General features: G+C 47.6%; 2 protein-coding genes across 7 annotated transcripts in view; one reads left to right on the forward strand and one right to left on the reverse strand.

The window, feature by feature from the left end:
• Positions 1 to 7172, reverse strand: part of LOC126581803 (aquaporin AQPAn.G) — a 34570-nt gene extending 27398 nt beyond the window's left edge. The window contains exons 1-2 of one of the 4 annotated variants that reach the window (XM_050245694.1): positions 6943 to 7172; positions 3986 to 4316 (exon numbers count right to left, since the gene is read on the reverse strand). In XM_050245694.1, the coding sequence (XP_050101651.1) occupies positions 3986 to 4001 (16 nt within the window). In that variant the 5' untranslated portion in view covers positions 4002 to 4316; positions 6943 to 7172. Of the gene's footprint in view, positions 1 to 3985; positions 4317 to 6189; positions 6441 to 6942 lie in introns of those variants that run through there. The other 3 variants (XM_050245697.1, XM_050245696.1, XM_050245695.1) reach the window with 3 other exon arrangements.
• Positions 7173 to 13836: 6664 nt separating this feature from the next.
• On the forward strand, positions 13837 to 22373 carry LOC126581802 (aquaporin AQPcic). 3 transcript variants are annotated; one of them, XM_050245692.1, is made up of 6 exons: positions 13852 to 14265; positions 20504 to 20665; positions 20762 to 20868; positions 21011 to 21445; positions 21523 to 21645; positions 21931 to 22373. In XM_050245692.1, the coding sequence occupies exons 2-6, from the start codon at positions 20587 to 20589 to the stop codon at positions 21964 to 21966; spliced, it is 780 nt and encodes a 259-aa protein (XP_050101649.1). In that variant the 5' UTR covers positions 13852 to 14265; positions 20504 to 20586; the 3' UTR covers positions 21967 to 22373. The 3 variants fall into 3 exon arrangements, with proteins under 3 accessions (XP_050101647.1, XP_050101649.1, XP_050101648.1); XM_050245690.1 differs by lacking the exon at positions 21931 to 22373 and having other exon boundaries at positions 13837 to 14265; positions 21523 to 21839; XM_050245691.1 differs by lacking the exon at positions 21931 to 22373 and having other exon boundaries at positions 20519 to 20665; positions 21523 to 21839.
• The last annotated feature ends 610 nt before the right edge of the window (positions 22374 to 22983 follow it).

A 22983-nucleotide genomic window follows, 5' to 3' on the forward strand; every position in this document is an offset into this window, starting at 1 on the left:
AATAAGAAGGTAGCTGAGCTGCAACCGGCCCCTGAGTTTAGTTATGGGGGTCATTAAATGCTGTTCTACGTAATGTAATTACTCATTACGACCGCGTGATGCCTTTTTGCGCCTGGTTTGTGGGTTTTTCTTCGAGGAAGAAAGGTAACTTAAAGCTTTCTTCCCGGGGGATGATGCAAGGCCACAGATCGCCCCCAGAGGGTTCTATGACCTTTACGATCACACTCACTCACCCGTCACGTGACCGGAGTGGGTATTTTCATCAATTCCGTTTTATGTTCGAAGATCAAAAAGCGCGTGAAAATCTTAAAAGATACGCGATTTGATGGTATGCAAATGATGCCCAATGACGTCAATCATGACGTGAGGATCATGCTGCAAGCAGAATGAATGTGAGATGCTCATGGATGGTGCCAGGAAAAGGGTTTTGATTGAATTTTATGTCCCCCGCTTATCGTGCGAATGAATGAATCCAGTCGTTTGGCATTTGAATCACTGTCACAACCAAAATGCCCAATGGCCACTTACTGCTCCGAGTAGGCCGTGAGAATAATAAGAAGGTAACTGAGCTGCAACCGGCCCCTGAGTTTAGTTGTGGGGTCATTAAATGCTGTTCTACGTAATGTAATTACTCATTACGACCGCGTGATGCCTTTTTGCGCCTGGTTTGTGGTTTTTTCTTCGAGGAAGAAAGGTAACTTAAAGCATTCTTCCCGGGGGATGATGCAAGGCCACAGATCGCCCCCGGAGGGTTCTATGACCTTTACGATCACACTGACTCACCGCTCACGTGACCGGAGAGGGTGTTTTCATCAATTCCGTTTTATGTTCGAAGATCGACGAAGATGCGCGTGAAAATCTTAAAAGATACGCGATTTGATGGTATGCAAATGATGCCAAATGACGTCAATCATGACGTGAGGATCATGTTGCAAGCAGAATGAATGTGAGATGCTCATGGATGGTGCCAGAAAAAGAGGCGCCGAGAAGGGAGACAGAAAAAAACCCCATTAACGGTTAACGGATGGCACATGAGGGGGGGGGGGGGGGGGGGCCAAAATTGAAAACTAAAGGATCCGTTGCCCATAAGCGCGGTGTCGCACGCCGTAACAAAATGATCTGTCGAGTATTTTGGCTTTGGGTTTTTTTTTCTCTCCTCTCTCTCTCGATTTTGCATAACGAGTTCACGAATCAGAACAATACCCTCGCACCGGAGCACTAGTTTTTGGGAGAAGGTAATCCATGTTGTTGAACAGGGGATGTGCTTTTTTTTTCTCTCTCTCTCTCTCTCTCTCTCTCTCTCTGCGTTGTTCGTTTTAGATATAAACCGCCTGTTCGCTGGCTATTGAAGAAAAAATGAGGAGTAAAAAAAAAGTGTGGTACTGCAAATCGCGAGTCACTTGCCAATTACTACTCCGGGCAGCGGGCCACCAGATCGTTGGGTTCGTTAGCACGTAACCTTGTGCTACTTTCACTTTTGCCCGGGCAGTATACACATATATATTGTTAAATAGCGAAGAATTGGCATTTTTCTTATGCTCAGTTTTTTGAAAAATTACTACGCTCCCCCAATGTAGTGCAATCGCTTTGCGCCAATGTTCGACACACCACCGCATGACCGCTCTTTTGGAAGGGACAAAACGATTGCCAAAGTCGAAGAAGCTGCGATTTCATCTTCATGCCTCATCGCACGGATTAAGTCCGGAACATCTCGCCGAGGACCATCACCGGAATTGATCGGATCGATCGATCTATTGACATTATCCCAGATCAGCATCGATCTCACGGTAACCCGACGGTGACCTTGCATCGGTAGTTGTCCTACAGTTTAGGTCAAGCAAACTTCACCAAAAAAGAGCTAAAATCGTTGGCCACCGAAGGAACCTTCTTCATTTGCATTTACGCGCGCTCTCCCGAACGGACCATCCGGATTCCTTGGGTTTCTTTAAGACAACCTCAACCTTGCGCTTGAATTACCATAGCCGCTTAGCGGCGGTCGCACCGCAGGTTTTTTGCAGTCATCATTTCATTATGATTTTCTGTTTATTTTATTCCCTGTCCCTTCCTCTTTGCCTTTGGGGGGGGGGGGGGGGGGGGGTAGCGAGAGAGAGAGAGATTAGCATACTACGAGCGCGCGCCAACGAAGCACGTGCTCGAAGCTATCGAGCGTTCGGACGCCGTACTACCGTCGGTCGGTCGGTCGGTGTCGCGTATGCCCGCGGGCCGATAAACCTAAAAGAACTTTCCCACGAAATCGGAAATTCAAATTTAGCTTCCAATGGTGAGGCAGGGGGAGCAGGGTGGCAACATTTGTGTGATTGTTTTTGTCTCGTAACTAGAGTGGGTCAGTGTGGCTTTAATCCTTGCGTCTCCGTAGCTACGGGGCCTACTTAATGCTTCTTTTATGTTCCTTTTTTTTGGTTGCTTTGCTTTGCCTTTGGGTCCCCAGCACCGCAATCACTCTGTTCGCTGTGTTCGCTCTGGGTGTAGCTGCACTGGGAGCACCAGCAGCACCAGCACCAGCAGCAGCAATGCCGCGCTGTGCGCACTGAAATTTTGGGGAAGGTCAAGGCAGGGTGGGCCCTGGACCAACCACAAGCGCACACACGCGCACACACGCGTGGACCAAAAAAAAGAAAAACAATTAATGGGTCTTGACATTGAACATTCTGATCGATTCGATCCGAAGCGCACCTAGTGGCACTCACTACTCTACGCGGGTACGCACCACGGCACATTTTTGAAGTCCGCCCGAGCCACTTCTTGGGCTTGGCCAGGGCTGGGAGGGAATAGTTAAGCTGCTAAGCCGCGACTAGAACCTGTCTTCGCGGTGGTGTCATGGCAAAGGTCAGCAGCAGCAGCAGCACCGGCACCTGATTGAGGCGCTGGTTTTGCGATGGTTTGTTCCAAACCATTTAACGAACCCTTTTTCCCCAACGGCTCACACGCAGAGAGCTCCGCAAATGTCAACCGAATGAATGGTTTTGTCCGATGATGGCGTGAAAGGATCGTGATCTATCCTTGATTCTTGTGGTTTGGGAAAAGAAGCATTTTTTTTAGGATGTAAGAATGCAAAATCGAAAGGGACAACGTTGTTCAATTGCGGTATGCGCCGCTTACAGACTCCGATAAACGACTGCGAGCGGAAGTGTAAAGGGCCCTTGACCATGAGATGGTAAAAACGGTCCCAAACGAACGGCTCGCAAGATGAGTTATGATAGATCGGAAATTACTAGCACAGATGAGCTATTCTGCTGATGTTTCTACCAAAAACATAATCGGCCGGTGACTTGCACACGCCATTCTACACTCTCAAATGTCACTTGAAGGAACTGAATTGAATCGATGACGATGGGGACCGGTAGGGCGACCTTTCAACGCACGCCAGCATGTGAGCGATTGCCCGCGAGGTGACACACTCTGAGCGCGTACCTTTCATGTCGCATTGTCGGTTGACAGTCAACCAAGCAGACGTATCACGGTGAGAACTGTGTCAATTGGAGGAGACGTGGTATGCTGGAATGATCCATTTGCTGTGATTCAAACTGAAACCACACAGAGCAGATTGTTTGCTCTGTATCCGATCACGCAAGAGGATGTGCGTGCCGAACTGATCATCGGTGCTGTGGCTTGATCGTGAAGGTCTCCACGAATAAGGCTCAGTTCTAGAGATTTTTTGATCCTTCTTTTTTTTTGGGAGGAGAGGTGTCCACCACCTAGCGGTATAGTTTGTTTTAACATTCTGTTTACCTCCCGGGTCAAGAAACACAGTGACAAAAAATATTGTTTACTCCATCTTGTGTGGCCGCTACGCATTAGCGGTTCGCTCGATCTGTTCGAGCAGAGAGTTGTTTACAGGAAACCAAACCTCTACGAAAGCCCAAATTAATCGGTGCGCTCGCTCGAGACGCATTTAAGAGAATATTGAAACCAAGGGGGGGGGGGGGGAAATACAGAACCGGATTGATCGATCGATCGAACTCACCTGCGCTTTCAGTCATTGTTGCTGGAAGTTTGCTGCAAGGTGCTGTTACTGCTGCTTTCTCCCTCTGAAACTACCGCTCCGTACGATTATCAGCTCCAATCAGCTGTGAACAACTTAATCGGCTACTGGTGCTGCTGGCTGGCTGGCTCTACGCTCGAGCGCACCACACCGCCCTATGCTTGCTTCACCGAGGAAGCGACACGACAAGAAAGAGAGGCACCTCTTCGAAACCTTCCGTAGATCGTAGATGGCTCTGGCACTGCGGCTTCTTTAGGGTCAACTTATTGCGTTCGAACGGTTCAAGTCGATTGCACGTTCGGATTGGCTGGTGCTGTGGAAGGAATGAAAATAAAGAGAAGATGAATTGCCACCCGTTATGCTTTGGTTATGCGGAGATTCGCAGAAACTCGCGAATCGCTACCGAGCGCCATTTTTTGCCCAAAAAGAAAGCAGACCCAATCCGGGAGCTTTCTAATTCGAGAACAAAGAACCGAGCCCAACGGGAAATGGATTTCCGATGAAAATTGTAGGAATTAGGAGGCTGAGTAATGCCTTGAAAAGCCGCCAATTTGCTGATAGAATTATGCGCCTTCCCATATCCAGCATTCGCACTCCGTTATCAGCAATCTCGTGCTCGTGTGAATTGCGTGCACCATTGCTGGGTCCACGGTGCGGATGGATCCCGAACCGGTCTATGGCATCCAGTTTTACGTGCTAGCGAACGGTCATCCCCTCTTCCCACTAGGGCACCGCCACGGTACCGTACGATGCCGATGCGGTGGTAAACTTGACTTTGAAGAGCAACGAAACATGCTGCTGTGCTGTAAATTGAATTTGCCTCAAGATCATGATCATGTGCGCCCGAGGTAAAAACCTGTACGCGGCGATGTGCCAGCATCGGTGGTCGCTTCACCAAACGGTACATTTCCTCTCTCTCTCTCTCACTGGCAACGCGCAGGGGAATTTGCGGTCCATTTACTACCGTTGGCATGTGGTCAAATGAATCAACGGTACGGTGACACACCGTGTTCGTGTTGATCTAATTTTGAAGAATACGTTTTCAACTTGCAGTTTTGTCTCTAATATTGCTTCTTTTAATAATGATTGTTCTTCGTTGAGCTGCAACTATTCATAAGTCGACAAAGTGTTGGCGAAATGCAGGGTTTGCGAATCGCAAAGACACTCTACAAACCCATCGTCCGTTTTCGTTCTCCTGGCAAAGGATAACGCCACGCTCAGGTCAGTTATTTTTATCTTCATCGGCCAGCAATTTCCATTTTCACCTGCTCGGCGTGCACTGCACGAACACAAAAAAACAAGCCACGAAAGGAAGTGCACACTTCCGGTACACTTCAAGGTGCGCCAAGAATTTATCGCCCACCGCAGTCACCTTTGATGGCGCTGGCGCTGGCGTTGTTCACGCCGTGATCGAGTACCGTAGTGCGAATATGCGAGTTGATGCACCAGCAGCACTAAACATTACAGTGGGTGCTCGCCTAGTGACCCACTCCCGAGTGAGGCCCCTTGCTGACGATGCAGTTAATCGTAAGTTTCGCATCTTCTTCTTTGTCATAACTTGCACTGCGAGCACACATTCCATAGTGTGGACAAGGCAAGGGCTCCTTTCGGTCCGGATTGAGCCACTATCGTAAATACCAACCGGCCAACCGACCGACCGGAAGGCATTCCCATTTGTTCCGCCCAACACTATGATCCGCGAGGTCGTGTACGGTGCATCGCCGGAAGTCGTACGTTCGCGGCCAGCCTTACGACCGTTGCTGCACTCGCTTCAGAAGGATTCAAACCGTTTTTGCTACCAGGCAGCACGAGGAGCGACCAACAAAAAAAAAAAGGATACCGTGACAGGATATGCTAATTGGAAGTACAACCGAGAGCTGTCAGGTTTTCGTTGGTTTCTCGCGGGTTGCTTGGTTGATTTAGAGACACGCGAAGCTGGGTTCCGGGATGAGTGAGGATTCGATTTCCTGGCCTTTCCCTTTTTGAAATCGGTATGTTTGCTTTGGCACCCTTTAAATCATCATTCCGTGGTTCTACTGGCCACAAAAAGTGTTATCTAACACTGTGCAAGCGAGCGAGTGTGGTCGAGTGGTCATTCAAAACATGATACTTCGTAAAAGCGATAGATTTAGAACGACTATTTCGTGATCACTAACTATGAAAAGCACTAAAACTTAAGATTTTACTGTGCAGATCATTTAATAAAACAGCATTCTTCATAAAAATATCTGCTAATGCCTCTATTGTTCATTTTAGAATTCGTTCTTCAACACACTGTACGGTAAACGCTTCAACTAACTTTCCCTCAATTAAGACTCACTTCACTGAACCAAGACAAAAGGTACACTAATTGTCACAAGACGCCTATCGTTCTCTATTACTTAACTCGCACACGTCCGGTTCGCTCGCTATCTAGATCGATCATCCACTTGCATGGGAACTGCGTACTGCTCTGATAAATCCCTCCTGCATTCTCGCCACACTCGTGATTGTAATCTAGTCCCCCGGCCGGCCATCCAGTCAGCCAGCCAGCCATGAAGCACTCGACTGGCGCATCGCTGATAAGAGTAACGCCTATCGACCCGTGTAAATCTTCATTATGTCTCAAGAACGGAGCGAAAGGGAAGCTAACAAAAAAAAAAGAACAAGAATTGCCGGATCCCCACAAACAATAACAACACTATCTTATGTCACTGACGGTCGACAGCCAATCAAAGCCATGAATCCGGGGAGACAGTCGTGGGGGTTGGAATGTTGCAGTTCGATATGATTTGATTTGTGTTTCTTTTTTTTCGGTTTCGGTAACCACCGTGTGACAATCATCTTATCAGTGGCGACAGGCGGCATATGCACGCGGTCGCGGAGGCGACGATTGTATCACTGGTCTACGTGCGCTAGTAATGCGCCGAGTTTTTTTCCATCCATCCGTTCAAACAAACCTGTATCGTGCGGCCAACAACGGGAAATACACGCGCGCGCGTCCTGGATACGTTCGTTCGGTGAAATTGACAACGGGGCAGGACAAAACACGCACAAAATGGACACGACGACGATGCTGAACACTGAACACGAAACACGAAACAAGATTTGAAACGAAGTGAAACTGACCACGCACCACGCGGGACTGCTGTGCCACCTGTGCAACGGACAACGTTTAAATGAGCGTGGCGGGTTGGAGCGCGCGAAAGTAAATATACCCAGCAGGTACGCGGGACCGTGCCTCATGGCGCCCACCATCAGCACGCGGCAGCTCGAATCCGCGCGAACACGCTGCATTCGGATCGCGCGCACCCGTCGGTCGGTCGGTCGGTCGGTCGGGGACTGCTCGAATGTAGTGGATTTTTGTGTTCGTAGCATCGGAGAGTAGACTGCCGCGTGAGTGCGAAGCCGTAGTGCTTCAGCTCAGATTTTGAATGGATTGAAGAAGGAAACTATTTTTGGAACAGCGCACTCTACTGACACTGACAATGAGATTTGTTTGATAATAATCAGTGGAATGAGGAGGGCCTTTCCCATTTTGGATGTTAAGTAACACCTTCAGCATCAAATCCCTATCGGTATCTTCTCGTAAACAGTGATCCTGTCAATGTATCCTACTACAATTCCACGGAACCGTCCATCGGAAGCCCTTCTAATTAGGGTTACTAGTGGGTAAAACCATGGCCATCAATTAGGGTGCGACGTGGATGTGACTGGATTTTGATGTGTCTTCTGTTTTTCGTTTTCAAACTCTCCATCACACTGGGCACCCCTCGATCGATCACAAACCGTCCATCAATCAACCAATCCGTAATGACGGAAGCGGTTCCGATCGCGTACCAGTTCTGCTCCTCGGTTTCTGGCGTACGATGCCGCACGCCTGCAAAGTGCTTGATAAGGAATCCTCGCGCTGGCGTTCAGGAAGTGGAATCCGTTCTGTTCACCCACATCGATACGATGCACACCAATTCCATTTACTTGAAATGCCGTCCCACGAATCTTTGTTTCAAAAACTGACCTATGGGGGCGCCGGTGTATGCATGGCACGTGAGTAAATTACCAATCAGTGTTTGAAGTGCGGGACCCAATTGTGGCCCCTGCGAGTCCCACCCTCCTCATTGGGATTATTGTTTTACATTAGGTAGATTAAAAGGCGTAGCTTCTCTAGTGCGTTGAGTTAAGTTTGTCAACTTCTTAGGGTACCGTCGTGTCGTGAAAGGTCATTCGAGGGTAAATGTTGGCAGTCACTAGGCGGGTACTGTCACCCTCCAAGAGAATGCTGACTGAGGTGTGGCCGCTGTGCTGGATTCATTTGCCAAATGGAATCCCATTAGACGCGCCTGGCCGCCGTTAACAGTCCATCCGAAAAATTAGAAAATCGTCGTCAAAGAGCGAGACATCGTCGTTCTGATTGCCCGGCTGATTCGACAATATCGCCATTCGAATGTTTATTGCCTCGTTCCCGGTTCTTCGGTGACATTTGAACGGGGTTGGATGTGATGTTGGAAATTGGATTGGATCAGCATGTTCTTAGGTAGCGCTTGGCATTCCCCTAGCTTTGTCTGATTATTTTCCACACATTAAGAATTCTTATCACATCTCTCGTCGACTGATATATTCTTGCAAACGATAATATGAATAATGAGGCATGTTGACGATTAAAACTCTCTTAAACACACGACAATGACCTTGAATGGGATGCATCTCGTCTCGTACCTACCGGGGGTACCTGGAAACCTGCATCCTCTACCCCGCGGGCGACCCAGGCACAGGTTATCACGTAAGTGGCGATGTCACCGGGCATCATCTGCTACGCTCGCCACAGAAGATGCATCGGCACGTCGTACAGGCGCAGGCAGGATGTCAGAAGCCGTAATTAATAATTCAGTCACATCCGTGGCGTATCGTCACGTTGCACCCGACCTCACACCAACCGGTGACAACCGTTTTCTGGCCCAGCCTCGATCATGAACTCCACCGTGAGCCGTAACGAACTCTGCCGTCCATTACTGCTACTACTACTGCTGCGTGCTTCTCTTCTCCGCGGGCAATTAATTATGGATGATACACGCGGCATCGCACGGAGAGTGCGCGAAAACGCGAACGCATACCCGATGGACACACCGGGTGCATTATCTTTTGTTTTTTTTTTCTTCGCTTTTTTCCGTTTTGGCGCCGGAAATTCCTTGTCGTAGCGGAGGTTCACCAACACCTTCATTGATTGCACAAACTGGGAAGCGGATTAGCGTTGTTCTTCGGTTTTGCATTCACAACTCCGCCACCGTATGCAAACTGCTGCGTTCGTGTATGGTGTTTGAAAAGTGTTTAATTAGCTGCTGATTGGACGAACGAATTGATGCGATTGACTGCTTCAAGGTGTCAATAATGGTCCTTCGATCGTTAAAATACATCTTAGTCCTTCGATTCCCCGACCGTGGAGGTGAGCTTCACGAGGAAGTTAGTAGGATGATGAAGGTTCTAATCCTCTCTTCTTGCCGTAATGTAGTTGTTGGAAGTTAATGAAAATAATCAATCAACTGAAATGATTAGCTTATCACAACGGCAATTTCTAAGACTACGTTTAAACAATAAAAAATTGCGACATTAGCGCCACTTGCAAGCGGTTACCGATAATTTACGTTTACGATTTGCTATCCGCTACAGTGTAATACCAAAACAACATAAATTCTACAGATTCTCACCGCACCACGCCAACATTCTCGCTCTCATTTATTGCTCTCATTCAAGCTGACATAAAAATATATTTACAGACGCGACGCGGACGACGACGACGGTGGGTTTTGGGCGTTGTCAAAGCCAATCCGACGACAATCCGTTTGCCCGCGTGACCACCGAGCTATGCAGTGGGGTGAATGATGCGATCGTATAATTTACAGCTCAGGAACCAAGCCACACGGACCGTGGCCGCCCACTTTCCATGTTTGAGACGTTTAATTACTGCCGACAATTGTCTGCCAGCCTGACCGTGCTGCTGCTGCTGGCGTCACAAAACACTTATCGCACCCACTCGTGGCCTGTTGTTTCGATTTTCGGGAAAGCGAGTTATCTTTCAAAGAAAACCGACAATCGTTTGGCATCTTCAGGCGCGTGAGACAGTAAGGGCAGGGTAAGGAATCATATCTGTAAAACGTTTTGACTGGCGACGGAGAGGGACCATAACCGATCAGCTGGTGATGCTAATATTTTTCTAACTGTTGTCCTGCCCTTGCCTTTTTGGCTGTTGGCCGAGTTATAAATACTAATGTCAACCAGATGTATCGGGGATTTTATGACAAGGCGTGTCACCAATCCGGGAGGTAGCATTTTACTCAGGCAAGTCTACATGAAGCCAAATAATTACACTCTTCAAATGTATGCGACCGACAGGCACAGGTCATCCTCATTTGTGTGGAAATCACGGGAACAACACTTACATTGTTCGATACTTATCTGTGCATCATTCGAAGAATTTGTTTTTGCGCAATTCGTAAGCCAGCAATTAGATCGTGCACGATCCAGTACTGACCAGCGTGCAGCTTCTGACAGTAGAATGCACCTCGTTTCGCCAGCCGGATGCATGCCACATACTTTCAGCGGTTATTGTTTTCGTCTCGATCGTTTCCATTCGAAAGATTACAAAGCCAACGTGATCGCTCACATCGTTGCAATATAGGAAATCGTAATGGTTATGATTTGCTGCATGCGCAATTAAGAAATACATCGCAAAAACACCACACAAACCTCAATAGCAGCCGCCTTGGCTGATGTTTTATAACGTAAAATCACGTAGATTTCAAACTCGCATCAATCCAACAGAAAACACGCTCCATATTCTCCGTATTTTGACATTGTCGGCCAGCTGCTATTTTTGCCACGAGTTGATGCTCACGCCCTTCCATCAGCTGCACAAACAACACACTAACCTTTATCGATTAGAACGCTTCAAAATTGTTAAAAACTTCCTTGGGCCGGACGGACAATCCTGAACTTATCCGATCTTTGCGTTATCGCACCGCTTCGTTTTATCGATCGAAACGATCCAAGCATCTTCCATTATGTTGTCCATCAACGGCGCAGCGATGCTCACGATGCAATGGCCGGTGTCCAGTGGGTTTTTCACGTCTGCTCTGACGTCATCATGCCAAATGCATCAAAAAATCAAAAGAATGCGCCACCTCCTGATCGGATGACGTCCCATATCAGGTTGTTAGGAAGCTGTTATCTCCGGTAAAATGGTGCCAACCGGTCGCCGTACAACGGATGACCAACCGCAATCACACGTCGCCGTATTATTGCCCAGACACACAAGCGTACCCAGTGCCTGTTGCGTTATCAAACAGCAGCACCGTCTGTCCTGGGTTGGTGGCCGGTTTTCCATCGGAAGCTCCTCCGGCGCTACTACATCCCGCGTATAGTAAGGCACACAGGCTGTGCTGACGTCGGAATCGGAATATTAATTATGGACTTAGGCAAATGTTGATTCGCTTATTTGTGTCGCGGCGAGATGCAGGATAGGTTTGTGCAGGTTAAACAATGCCTGTTCGCGTGCTTTGCACATTGCAGAACGTGTGGAATGTGCGGTGCTGATAGCGGGGACTGTTATCTGGATAATGTTTCTAGATGATGCAATTTAAAATGAATGGACAAGGATTGCGTGATTGCGGTGCCTGTTTTCTAGTTGCTGGCGTTGTATTTATTCATTCTTTAAAGTTATCCTTGCACAATTTATATTTATATTGGTTGGGGACTGATATTGTAAAATACAATCATCAGATTTACTTGTTACTTCCCGATGGACTCAAGGATACGCTGCTATTTACGCGGCCTCGATGCACGCAGTGATCTTGTGCTTCTGCGAGATTGACATTCCACCAGCAATTCCGCCGCAATGCAGTAATGAGCTCGTGAGAAAAGGAAGACTTTTACAAATCCGCGCAAAAGTACGGCGCAAATCGATCATTAAAAGCTAATCTAACGCTACATCGCCCCCGGCTGCGGGGTGGTGTGTAGTGGCGATCGCGCCAGAGTAATTAGAAAATTTAATTACCATAATTTTCACAAGTCACTACCGAGCCACTTGCGGTGCGGATGCGCTCGCTGCCGATGTGCCAAGTATCCGCTCCAGCTAAGCATCCCTGCTGATTCCGCGCACACCTCTGGGGCAAACCAATCAACCGGACAATGGATCAACTGCCGATTTGAGGGACGCCGAAGGAGTTTGTGTTTATGATTTGTTTGCGCGATACTTTCCATCCAATTACTGCTGTGGTTACCCTCGGACGTTTGCGTTTAACCAAACGAAGAATTCTGCTTTCGTCGGTGAGGAAAGAAATCTTTTTGCAATGGCGCAACACGGGAATCCTTTTTTGGTTGCTGACCTCCAAACCCAGCGGCGACAGCAGCAACAACTGTGACCGGCAGACAATCGAGTGGGCGCAGTTGTTTGGCCTAATAAAAAATTAACGAATCGTAACGAACGTCGTACGGAACATGCTAAAAATACTCTACAGTCTACCCGCACTCTGGTGCGCAAGATGATAGATGTAACCGATATCGGTCCGCGCCCCGGGTTTTTGGTGGAATCGTCGCGATGCGCCAATGTTGTTTCCTCTTTCCTCTGGGAGAAGAAGAACTGGGTGACGGCGTCGGTGGGAGTGATTGATAAGATAAAAATGGACAGCTGAAGCGCAATCGCGCACGTGCTGACACAGTTGGCGCCCTTCGTCAATTGTTGTTGACGTGCTGCAGTGCAGTTAACGGTGTTCACCTTTCAAGTGTCTGCCAATAGAATTGAACAAGGGTTGTAAAAGATGATCCTGATCTACGGCAGGAAGCAATAAAAGGCTAAAAATCGTAGATAAAACGTGCTCGGATGCGCTCGTTGCGCTGCAATTTTTTGCCGCGTGGGGCTGAGCTTTAGCATGAGCTTTTCCATGTCGCCTAGAGCTTTTTCAATTGCCCGGTAGCTTTTCCAAAGGCATCGCGGAAACATGTTTTAAAAATGATTTTTACAAGTAAAATTCAGCTTCGTATCAATTTTTACACATTTTTCATAGAAGTATGAAACCTTCAAGAATCGCGTGGAAAATATTTGGATTCAATCGAAGCAAAACTGATAAAGATACAGCGGGTTGAAACACGGAGCATCACCAACGGTGCAACATTTACCTTAACATCACGTTTTCAAAGGCTCAGTTGGTAATGTTGATCTACCAAAAGTGCACATAATTTATCAGGTAGAAGATTGAAAGTTTCTATATCTCAACAGCCTACAATATCAATATCTCAACTACCTGTCTGGAAAAACTCATTACCTAACTGAAGAACGCTGTTGTTTTTTCTTAAATCACAGGTGCTCTGAAAATCAAAAGCCAATAAATCCAAATTTAAAACTATTCTAGCGATTTTTTCTTTGTCCCACATGACCTTGTGCGTCAAGGCATCATAAACAATCAAATGAAGTGAAGCGGAGACAAGAGTTTAAAAAAACAAAATATGCTGTTGCGTCTCAAAGGACGTCGTTTAAATAGAACTCCCTCTTCGATATCCTGTGATCTGGGGATTATGCTGCTATTTATAAAACGTCTTCTATTACACCGTGGTTTGTTATGATGCTCGATGTTGGATTCTACAGATCTTATGTTGAAACCATAGAAAACGCTAAAATGCTTGGTTAGACGTTAACGCTCCTAATAGTACGCACTCCTTTGAACGCTCTACACGTCCTCATCGCTACGGTCGCCATCGGTTGACGGTTGAGCCTGTTGAGCTCCCCTCCTTCCAAATTTACCCATGGCGCGCCGCGCGATCTCAATTCGCACATCATCGCGCGCGGCCCGAACAGTACGCAGTTTCGAGCAGTAAGTGGCTTGAGCTACCACTTCTCGTTTATCTTCCGTGCGAACAGCAACGCTTCTGAGCAGCGCGCTCCGATCGGACCCAGAAAACCCACGCTCTAGAAGAAGTGTCTTCACTTGTTGTAACCGTTCGCTTATCGAAACCGTTGTTTTACGTCAAGCAATCAGTCACCAGAAGTGTGGTATTTTATCGTAAAAAGTGTTACTACAAGGTAACAATTAACACGGGAACACGGAACGTCAATTGTGAAACCTTTAATTGTCCCTTTTTGGAGAGGGCCGACCAGCGGTTGCGATAAGAAGAAAAGGGCGATCGTGGCGTGGCGGTGTAGGGAAAAGGAAAAGTGAAACAGTTACATTCAGCGATCGTTTGTACCATCATCGTCATTATCAGGTGACAACCAGCATACCATCTCGTGCCAACTGGTAAGTAAATCATTAAAATGCTAAGCTACTTATTATTTGTTGCAAAATCATCATTTTATGATGGCACGTTAGAGTTTGTAAGAGGCGTGAAGCTGTGGCATAGAAGAAACTCAAGGATAAGTGCCGTATAGCGTGTGACAAGCACTCGCCAGATAGTTCTTTTATTTCGTTATCAACTACAAGTGTGGCCTGTTTATAGAGCTCGCACTGTTAGTTAACGGCGTCAGGACAGAGATTCTGAAGTGGTGGCCGTTGGGCGCCATAGTTTTCAGTCCTGCTGGCGTTCTTTTCTCCTTCATTTTACGATGTGCAAGTGAGTGTTAGCTATATGGTCAATGACACACGTCTAAAGCACTCTTCTATACTCTCGAATACGTATAATTCTGTACGGTATTACAAACACATGAAATTTAGATTCAAAAGAGTATCGCCATAAAGACCACAGCTAACTAAAACTACTACCAGCCCGACCGGCCAGTGAGATCCCTCCAAAAGACGAGTGATTTGCAGCAAAGCGATCTGATTGCGGCCACGCGCCTCGCGTCTGGATAATGTTTCTGCTGAGACCTTTTCCGTTCCATCTTAACTCCGGGGCTAATGTTCAAGTGGCCAGAATGATTTGTGACACCCGCAGTCGCATTGTTGCGCGTACGATCGCCGGCCAGAGACGGGTGTTAAATTATTTCCACTCACCAGCAGCAGCTGACTAACTCTCTCCATCCTGTTTGCTACAGTTGTTAGCGCGGCACTGTGCGTTCGTTCATTCGTTCTATTGATTTGCTGCCAACTAACTACCTAACTACTAGATCGAGTGCATCAACAGCATCACCAACAGGGCTCAGTAACAGCGAGCCTTACCATATCGTAGTAACCTTGCCCTGCGCCAATCTATCTCACGGCGATAATTGCAGACAATCTCGGCTCGATGATGAATCGGGCACCAAACTGTCACGCAAACTGGGGACCTTTGGAATCAGACAACGCGACGACGACGATGGCGATGGCGTTCATACTCTGCATTTTACGCGCAATCTGCTCACGCAGTGCGTGTCGCTTCGCATCTGTTTTCACAATTCAATCGCGAATCGTTTTGGGTTGTATCCACCATCTAAATTGCTTGTTACTCGTGCGGGTGATTTGTGCGACGATCGTGTCCATACAACATAATGCAACGACACGCGTTCGCCAGCAAAGGTCGCGCCGGTAGCGTCCGCGGCGATCGTGATCGCGCGTTGGAGGTTGTGGTAATTAGAATTTTTATCATTCGCTCGTACTGCGCGCGTATCTTGACACGCCGATCATACGGCACACGGATAAGCGATCGCACCGCGGACATCACCGTGAACATCGTGCAACTCACACCTGACGACGGCGATCGATGGTTTTTTCAAGTTTTCCTTCCTCGTGAGGGGGATCGCAACCGAACCGCAACCGGTAACGGACACGTCCGCACTGACACGGCCCTTACAACCTTGTGTGCATGCAGTAAAAATTAGCAACTTATTCAGCATCGCTGCAAACTGCCAGCCGCACGTTCGAAAACAATCATTATGAAATATGAGCCCGCGCACTCTCCGCGACTCCCCAGCACGGTGTTGCTCTCTGTTCATCGACACTTCGAAACCAGCGAGTGACAGTTAGAAGCTATTAAAGAGCAGGAACAATCTGGCACACCGACCGACCGACCGGTGGAACGAGCGTGATTACGATCTCGCCGGCCAAGCACCACCAAGATGAGCTGCAGTGAGCAGCAATTTAGAACGCATTCAGCAGAAATAGCCACTTCCGTTCTCGCGGCGTGAGCGCGAGATGCGTGATTAACGTCCGGCCGTTTGGGCGTTGGTGGTGGCCATCTGTGGCCGAGATCTCGGAGAAGCCGGCTTACGCAGCGCTGCCCAATTTAGTGCTAGACGTAGTTTCTCCTCGTGAAGCGAGATTAGACCCACACATTTGTGGTTCTTGTTCTAACAGAACTGGCGAGTTGGGGGTGAGAATCTTTTGATGGAGAAGTACCGGATCGTTTATCTAACAAGTCAGAGTGTGGGCTTTCGAGAATTCTGTTCTTGTAGTGATTCTACGGCACAATTTAAACGGCATTACTCACTGGGAATTTATGGTATTAATCAGGATGCAGGTGTCACTGGCTGGACATGAGATCAGGGGTGTAATTGTCGAGCCTCGCTGTTTGAACAATTACCTGTTGCATTCCAATGTGTCCAACTGCACGCAGCTTGATTCTACGCAACAAATCAATTATTGATCAGGAGCAAAAACAAAAGGAACGATCTCAAATGACATTTTAATTACTCCAGGGAAACACTCGCTACGAATGCTTCGAGTAATCGCATCGCTATCTGTTATTTTTCTGTTTCTGCGCAGTCGTCTATCGACACAAAAAAAAATACATCGAATGTTGCTCATCTGTTTCGATTTGTTTAACAACAACACCATTCCATTAGCGTCTTCATTGGCCATCAGAGAATAAACGAAGTGTGGCTTGTTGATGGCGGCTGCCTTCATCTCAGTGGCGTCGATTTGATGGTCTCATTAGCGTGCTTGTTAGTTGACATCATGTGGGAATGGTATGATAAGAAGATCGACCCTTTTTTGGGTGCAGTGATCCACATTTGGATATCACCCATTGTTCTCTACATCACGCACATTCAGATGTGGTACCACTCGAAAAGCGAGATCGCCTGCAGGTGATCACTCACCTAGTTGCCGCAAGATGTTTATGGAATCACACGCGTTAATTATGATGATGATTGCCCAGATTGCGGTCATCCATACCTTAGGCAACATCTGACTAACAACATGACTCATCAGATTGAGGAAAATTTCGCGAATTTCAATCGAATCTTTGACCGCTTGATGATCCCCTATCTCACGCGGCATCCTGGTGTGACGCAGGGAAATCCAGCAGCATCGCACTTCAACGGAACTCACGATTTGCGCGCGAAACGATTGACTCGCGATGAATGAGCCACGAGCGCGCGGTTGGCACCAAGCGAAGGTCGCACTCGTCACTTTGTCGCGTGGTCGCCGGCGTCCAATCGATGGATACAATTCAGCTGCAGCTCAACAATCACTTCCCGCACTCAGCGTGTCCGACGGCTGTGCATTCCAGCATTCGAGAGCTCGATGCGCGGGTGCGCGCGCGCTGATAGGGTTATCTATTGTTCCGACAAACAGACGCCGGTGGCGGCAGCATTGTTTAATGTGGAAACGCGCACTCCCGTGAGCCCACTCGCTAAGAAGAAGCGCTTCAATATTTGCCAAGTAAACTAATTACCTACATATCCTACAACCATCGAATGTAACCACCTCGTGGGAGGGGGAGAAGCACCCCGAGAGAGAGAGAGAGAGATAAGCGAACGATAGAACGGCAAAGCGGTGCCTACATTGCGGTGGGGTCTAATCGTAAATAGTAAACGATTGCCAGTGCCATTCGGAATGCTACTGCAATAACTGATTGTCTTATTTGCGGTTCTCCGAAATGGGGCCACAAGTGTGGGCCACGTGGTGCACGGGGGGGTGCCACGTGTTTTATTGTATTTTGAGATGAGATGTGCGCTTCAAACTAGTGACTGTAAGGATTAGCATACGCCTGGGAGTAGCTAGTGGAGGTAATTGAGCACAAGGAGAGCAGTGTTGCGTTTCAAAACAGTGACACTGAATTCATCATTTGCAAGAAGTGTTAGAAATTTAAAAGAAATGTTTATACTTGTAATGAAATTTAGATTATTTATAAACAAATCGGATAAGTCAGAGCAGTAAATGAGATAACTTTGATCATACATAGTTTTTGGAAAAAAAAAATTGAAATTAGAATCAAATCGCTGATTGATCAGATGAATATTTCCCTTTTAAATTCCGTTGTACGATCTATTGCTAAGCCAACTATGGAGTGTACGCATTAATTCCATATCGGGATCACAAATGGAAAATCACTTCTCAATGCTTATGCGAATGAAGGTCTCACAATCATCATGCCAACTGGCCATAAAATTTAGCCAGCATTCCAATTCCAATTTGCGCAACGCCTTAACAGAAAACCAAACCCGAGAGAGTGCCACCGAGCCCCGGGCCTTCCTTCTAAATACATTCTGATAAAGGTTAGAACGCGCGAGATCTCTGCTATTGCGTGCATCGAACGGATAGCTTTGCGTGCACTACACCAAACGCACCATCATCTGGAAGCCTTTTAAACGCCTTTTCCCTTAACCATCATCCCGCCAAAAGGTCAAACGAGTGGTGGCCCCGTGGTGGCTGAAAGCACGCGATGCACAACATCGTTGCATATATCTCGCACCCGAGCGACAATTGCCCGCTCGCGAAGGGTAACCTAACACTAACCGGCTGCCCGGTGCCTGCCAGCAATTAGCCTGCCATTTATCAAATCACTCCATCGTTGCTGCAACCACCGAGTTGCTTTCTGCTGTCGACCGCATGAACCTTTTTCCGGGCTTCCGGGATGCTCAACGTGGCGGCCACCTGCCCATCGGTGCTCCTTTGTCACTGATGGACGGTGGGCCCCTTTTTGGCGTAGAAAATCACTTCAACCACGATGCCGTTCGTTGACAATTGTGGCGCTTTACTTGTTCATTAATCACGGGATCCTAAGGACGCCCGTTGTCTTCTTTACCAGGAAAACACACTCCCCTTTTGATCGATCGATCAATCATAGTTAAGTCGCTTGATGTCACCACAGTTTCGCCAACGGACATGCTGGCATTGATTGCAAGGGACACGCCACCCTGGGGCCTCTAAAACTGGAGAACATAAATTTCATTTCGTTTCGTTCCCCCGCTTTTCGTCCACAGTAGGCGATGCACTCGCTGCCGCCTACTTTGGAGCTGCTCGGTACATCATGATCATCAATGGCGGCGGCGGATGGCAATGGAGACGATTACGCTGTTCGGTAGTGGAATATTTTATTCCAACTGCAACCGCGGACCGTGACCTAGTCCGTCCGTCCGCCCTGTTGGGTTTGTGTTTTGGTCATTCGCCGTTTGTGAGACGACACAGTGCACCCAGACGCTCTTGTGTAGCTGCAGCGGTGCTGTTGCACTAGCGCACAAGCGACCGGGTGTGGTAATGAGACTCCTTACTTTGACGAAGGCAAATGGTAGAAGCGACGATTAGCATTGACGCGGTGTAGGACATGAACTTGGAGCGCACCTGTGCCAATACGGATGGCGGTGACATTGGCAATGCTGGTGCCTTGAAATGGTTAATTCGGACTCGAAACAATTCCAGGAGTCAATGGCCTTCTTCAGCGACGCATTACATACTGGGTCAAATCCCGAATTGTGTTCCACTGGCCGCGACCATTGTGGAATGTTGTCCGAAATGTGACCGAATTGACTCTGACACGCCATCAAGCCATCTCCGGTGATGGCTATCAATCATGTTACTCCCGCGGACAGCGCGTGGAGTGGAAGCGACGAAACTGGCCACTGGCGGAAGCAGGGGAATTCCCCCCTCTCTGAAGCTGTAAACAGTTTCTTCTGCGCTCGGTGCCCGTTGCCGTTTCGTTGTGGTTCGTTCTGCTTCGATGCTGCGATCGAGTGCCGCCATTCGATGCCGAGCTTCAAGTTTCGGCCAGTTGTGGAATGTGGTCCGCCTTCCGGATCGAAGCAATTTGGCAGGGATTAAAGTGTTCTGGAACGGATTCTTTTTATTCTTTTTATTGAACTGGTTGTGGTGTTAGTGACCACAACTGTTGATTATTATTGATCGATCGCTGTTCGATAACTGAAACGATCGTTCTAGACATAAATCATGTTTGCGAATTCCAACACCGGACCTTGGAGCGCGAATTACGTCAATAATAGCAACATTTTGTCTACTTTCGCGAATCCTTCTCCCGAGAAGCTATAAATCTTCGATTCGATGGGAATTCAAATGAATAATGCACACGGCACACAAAGCACTTGAAACCTTCACGCGTGTTCTACAATTGGAGTGCGATAGATCGTCCGTTCTGCAAACCATAACGGCATCCTTCGACATTCTATGATTTAGCAGAAAACATTGATCACAAATTGCGGCAAAGGAAAAATTACGATCACCCCCCTAAACGAGAGGTGTGTCGAAATGGCGGTGCAAAAAATAAGGCAAAACATCTGCAATCGCACCATTTGCGGTGGGACTGACGTCAGCGATGCGTTGCCCAACGGTAATCGGACACTGAGATTCTCATCCCACATTCTCTATTCCCCTCCACGTTTTGTAGTTTTTTCTATTCCAGCAGCGGAACCGAAGTAGGAGTTAGAACAACCTTCATCAAACACCTTCACCACAACCGCCAGCATCATCATGGGCTACAAGCTGGGAGCGGACGAGCTGTCCGACAAATCGAGTGGTCTCTGGAGGGCCCTACTGGCGGAGTTCGTAGGTACGATCGATCGATCGATGATGATGAATGATCCACGGGGTCCCCTAGGCAGGAGGATTAATGATATGCGGTCTGTTTGTCTCTTCCATGGCGCAGGTATCTTCATCTTGAACTTCTTCTCCTGTGCCGCCTGTACGCACGCCGACGGTGATAAGACGCTGATTTCACTGGCCTTCGGTTTGAGTGTCTTTATGGTGGTTATGGTGAGTGTTTGTATTATCTGCTCTGTGTGTCGCGTTCGTTATCTTCGCCCTTTAACGAAGCTCAATCATTTGATCGATGGACGGAAGTCAAGGCGATCATCTCATAATCCTCTTTCTCCTCTTTCTATCTCTCTCTTTCCAGTCAATTGGTCACATCAGCGGTGGACACATCAACCCGGCCGTAACCGCCGGTATGCTGGCGGCCGGGAAAGTTAGCCTGATCCGTGCCATCCTGTACGTCGGAGCACAATGTGCCGGTGCCGTGACAGCGACCACCGCCCTCGACGTGCTAATCCCAAAGACCTTCCAGCACGGTCTCGGTAATACGGGCCTCAAGGCTGGTGTGACCGAGCTGCAGGGCCTTGGCTTCGAGTTCTTCCTCGGATTCGTGCTCGTCCTGTGCGTGTTTGGAGTGTGCGATGAGAACAAACCGGACTCGCGCTTTGTTGCCCCGCTCGCCATCGGTCTGACCGTCACCCTCGGACATCTGGGTATCGTCGAGTATACTGGCTCGAGCATGAACCCGGCCCGCTCCTTCGGTACCGCACTAGTGACCGAAAGCTGGAATAACCATTGGGTAAGTTTTACTTTAAATGATTTCGATCACACGATCACCTGCTGATGCTAACGTGATCATCTTGGATTGCATTGCAGATCTACTGGGCCGGTCCGACTCTCGGTGGCATTACGGCTGCCCTCCTGTACTGTCAACTGTTTAAGGCTCCGGCCTCGAACTGCGCCTCGGAACGCTACCGTACGGCGGCCGACGACAAAGAGGTAATGTTGAATCTGATGAAACATGCAGCGCTGGAGGAGTCCGTCATCACCACCTAATACCTCAGGGCACCATAAACAACCGGGGCATCTCATCTCATCATCATGCTCATGCTGTTCGTTTATACATTCCGAGTCGTTGTGTTCATTGTTTGTTTGTTTTTATTTTATTAAATTAATTGTTTTGTTTTAATCAATCATCGTTGTTCATTTCATTTCATCATATTTTAGCAAAGTATCGATGGAATGTCTTCACTTCGCTAATCTAAATACCCATTTATATCGCAGATGCGACGATTGGACGGAAAGCACGATATGGCCTAAGCCGTTTCAGATCACCCGCAGCTCCTATCTTCTCCCGTGAGTCATCTTTTGCGACGGGCTGCTTACGGGTTCGTCGCTTCAGAAAGCATCCAGCCCGTCGATACACCCCCCAACCATTTAGTCAACCAACCAACCACCCTATCAGCCGCTCTTTGCAAGCAATTGCAGCATTTTCTTCCGTTACCGTTCCACAGGTTGCAGGATATGCAATCGCCTGGTGACACGGTTGTTGCGTGTGTTTTACCCTTAAGTAGTGTGTACTGTTCGATTTAGTGTTCGTTTTATTAACGCACCGGTTCTATCATTTAAAATTTAGGTTTAACTCCCTCCATCGTACTTCGTTACGGCGAGTATGACGAAGTGTGGAACGATTTTTACGTTTAAAATAAATCCTCTGACATATTTAACTCTCTGTTGGTTTTTGATTTTTTGTAACACTTAAGGAAGGGCGCAGTGACGAAAAGTCAATAGCTAGCGATAGTTTAACAATCAAGCGGCTGCTGAAAAATAGCTGAAGAAGCATTGATGTAATAGAACTATTGTTTAAATAATAAACTGCTTAAATCTTCTATAATCAAATGATGGTGTATTTTCTGATAAGTGCATTCGTTATTCTTTGATCCACCTTTCACTGATGCAGCTGAAAAACCCAGATGAATAACATACTGCTGGATCTTATGCTTCGTCTCAATGGCCAGCGAGCAATCCATTCCTCCCAGGAGTATGCTCCAATCGAAAGACAATCGAGGTTTTGCAGGTCTGCAGAAATAATTAGACACATTTCCCCTCTTGCTTGCACTTTGCAGAACATTAAACAGAAAATACCATAGAATTAGTCATGTTGATACTGATAAGGAGATCAGCCACCTGGTCAAGCCAGCGTTGAATGGCAAAATGAATAGGAGTTTATGCTGAATAGAAAATAGTCAAGCAAAAAAAGGTGACCATTGCGAATAGACTTAACAAATACTAATCACAAGTTTATTGCAACAAATCATTTTTTTTCCAATCACGTGC

This window comes from Anopheles aquasalis, chromosome 2 (genome assembly GCF_943734665.1).
Source record: "Anopheles aquasalis chromosome 2, idAnoAquaMG_Q_19, whole genome shotgun sequence".
NCBI lineage: Eukaryota > Metazoa > Arthropoda > Insecta > Diptera > Culicidae > Anopheles > Anopheles aquasalis.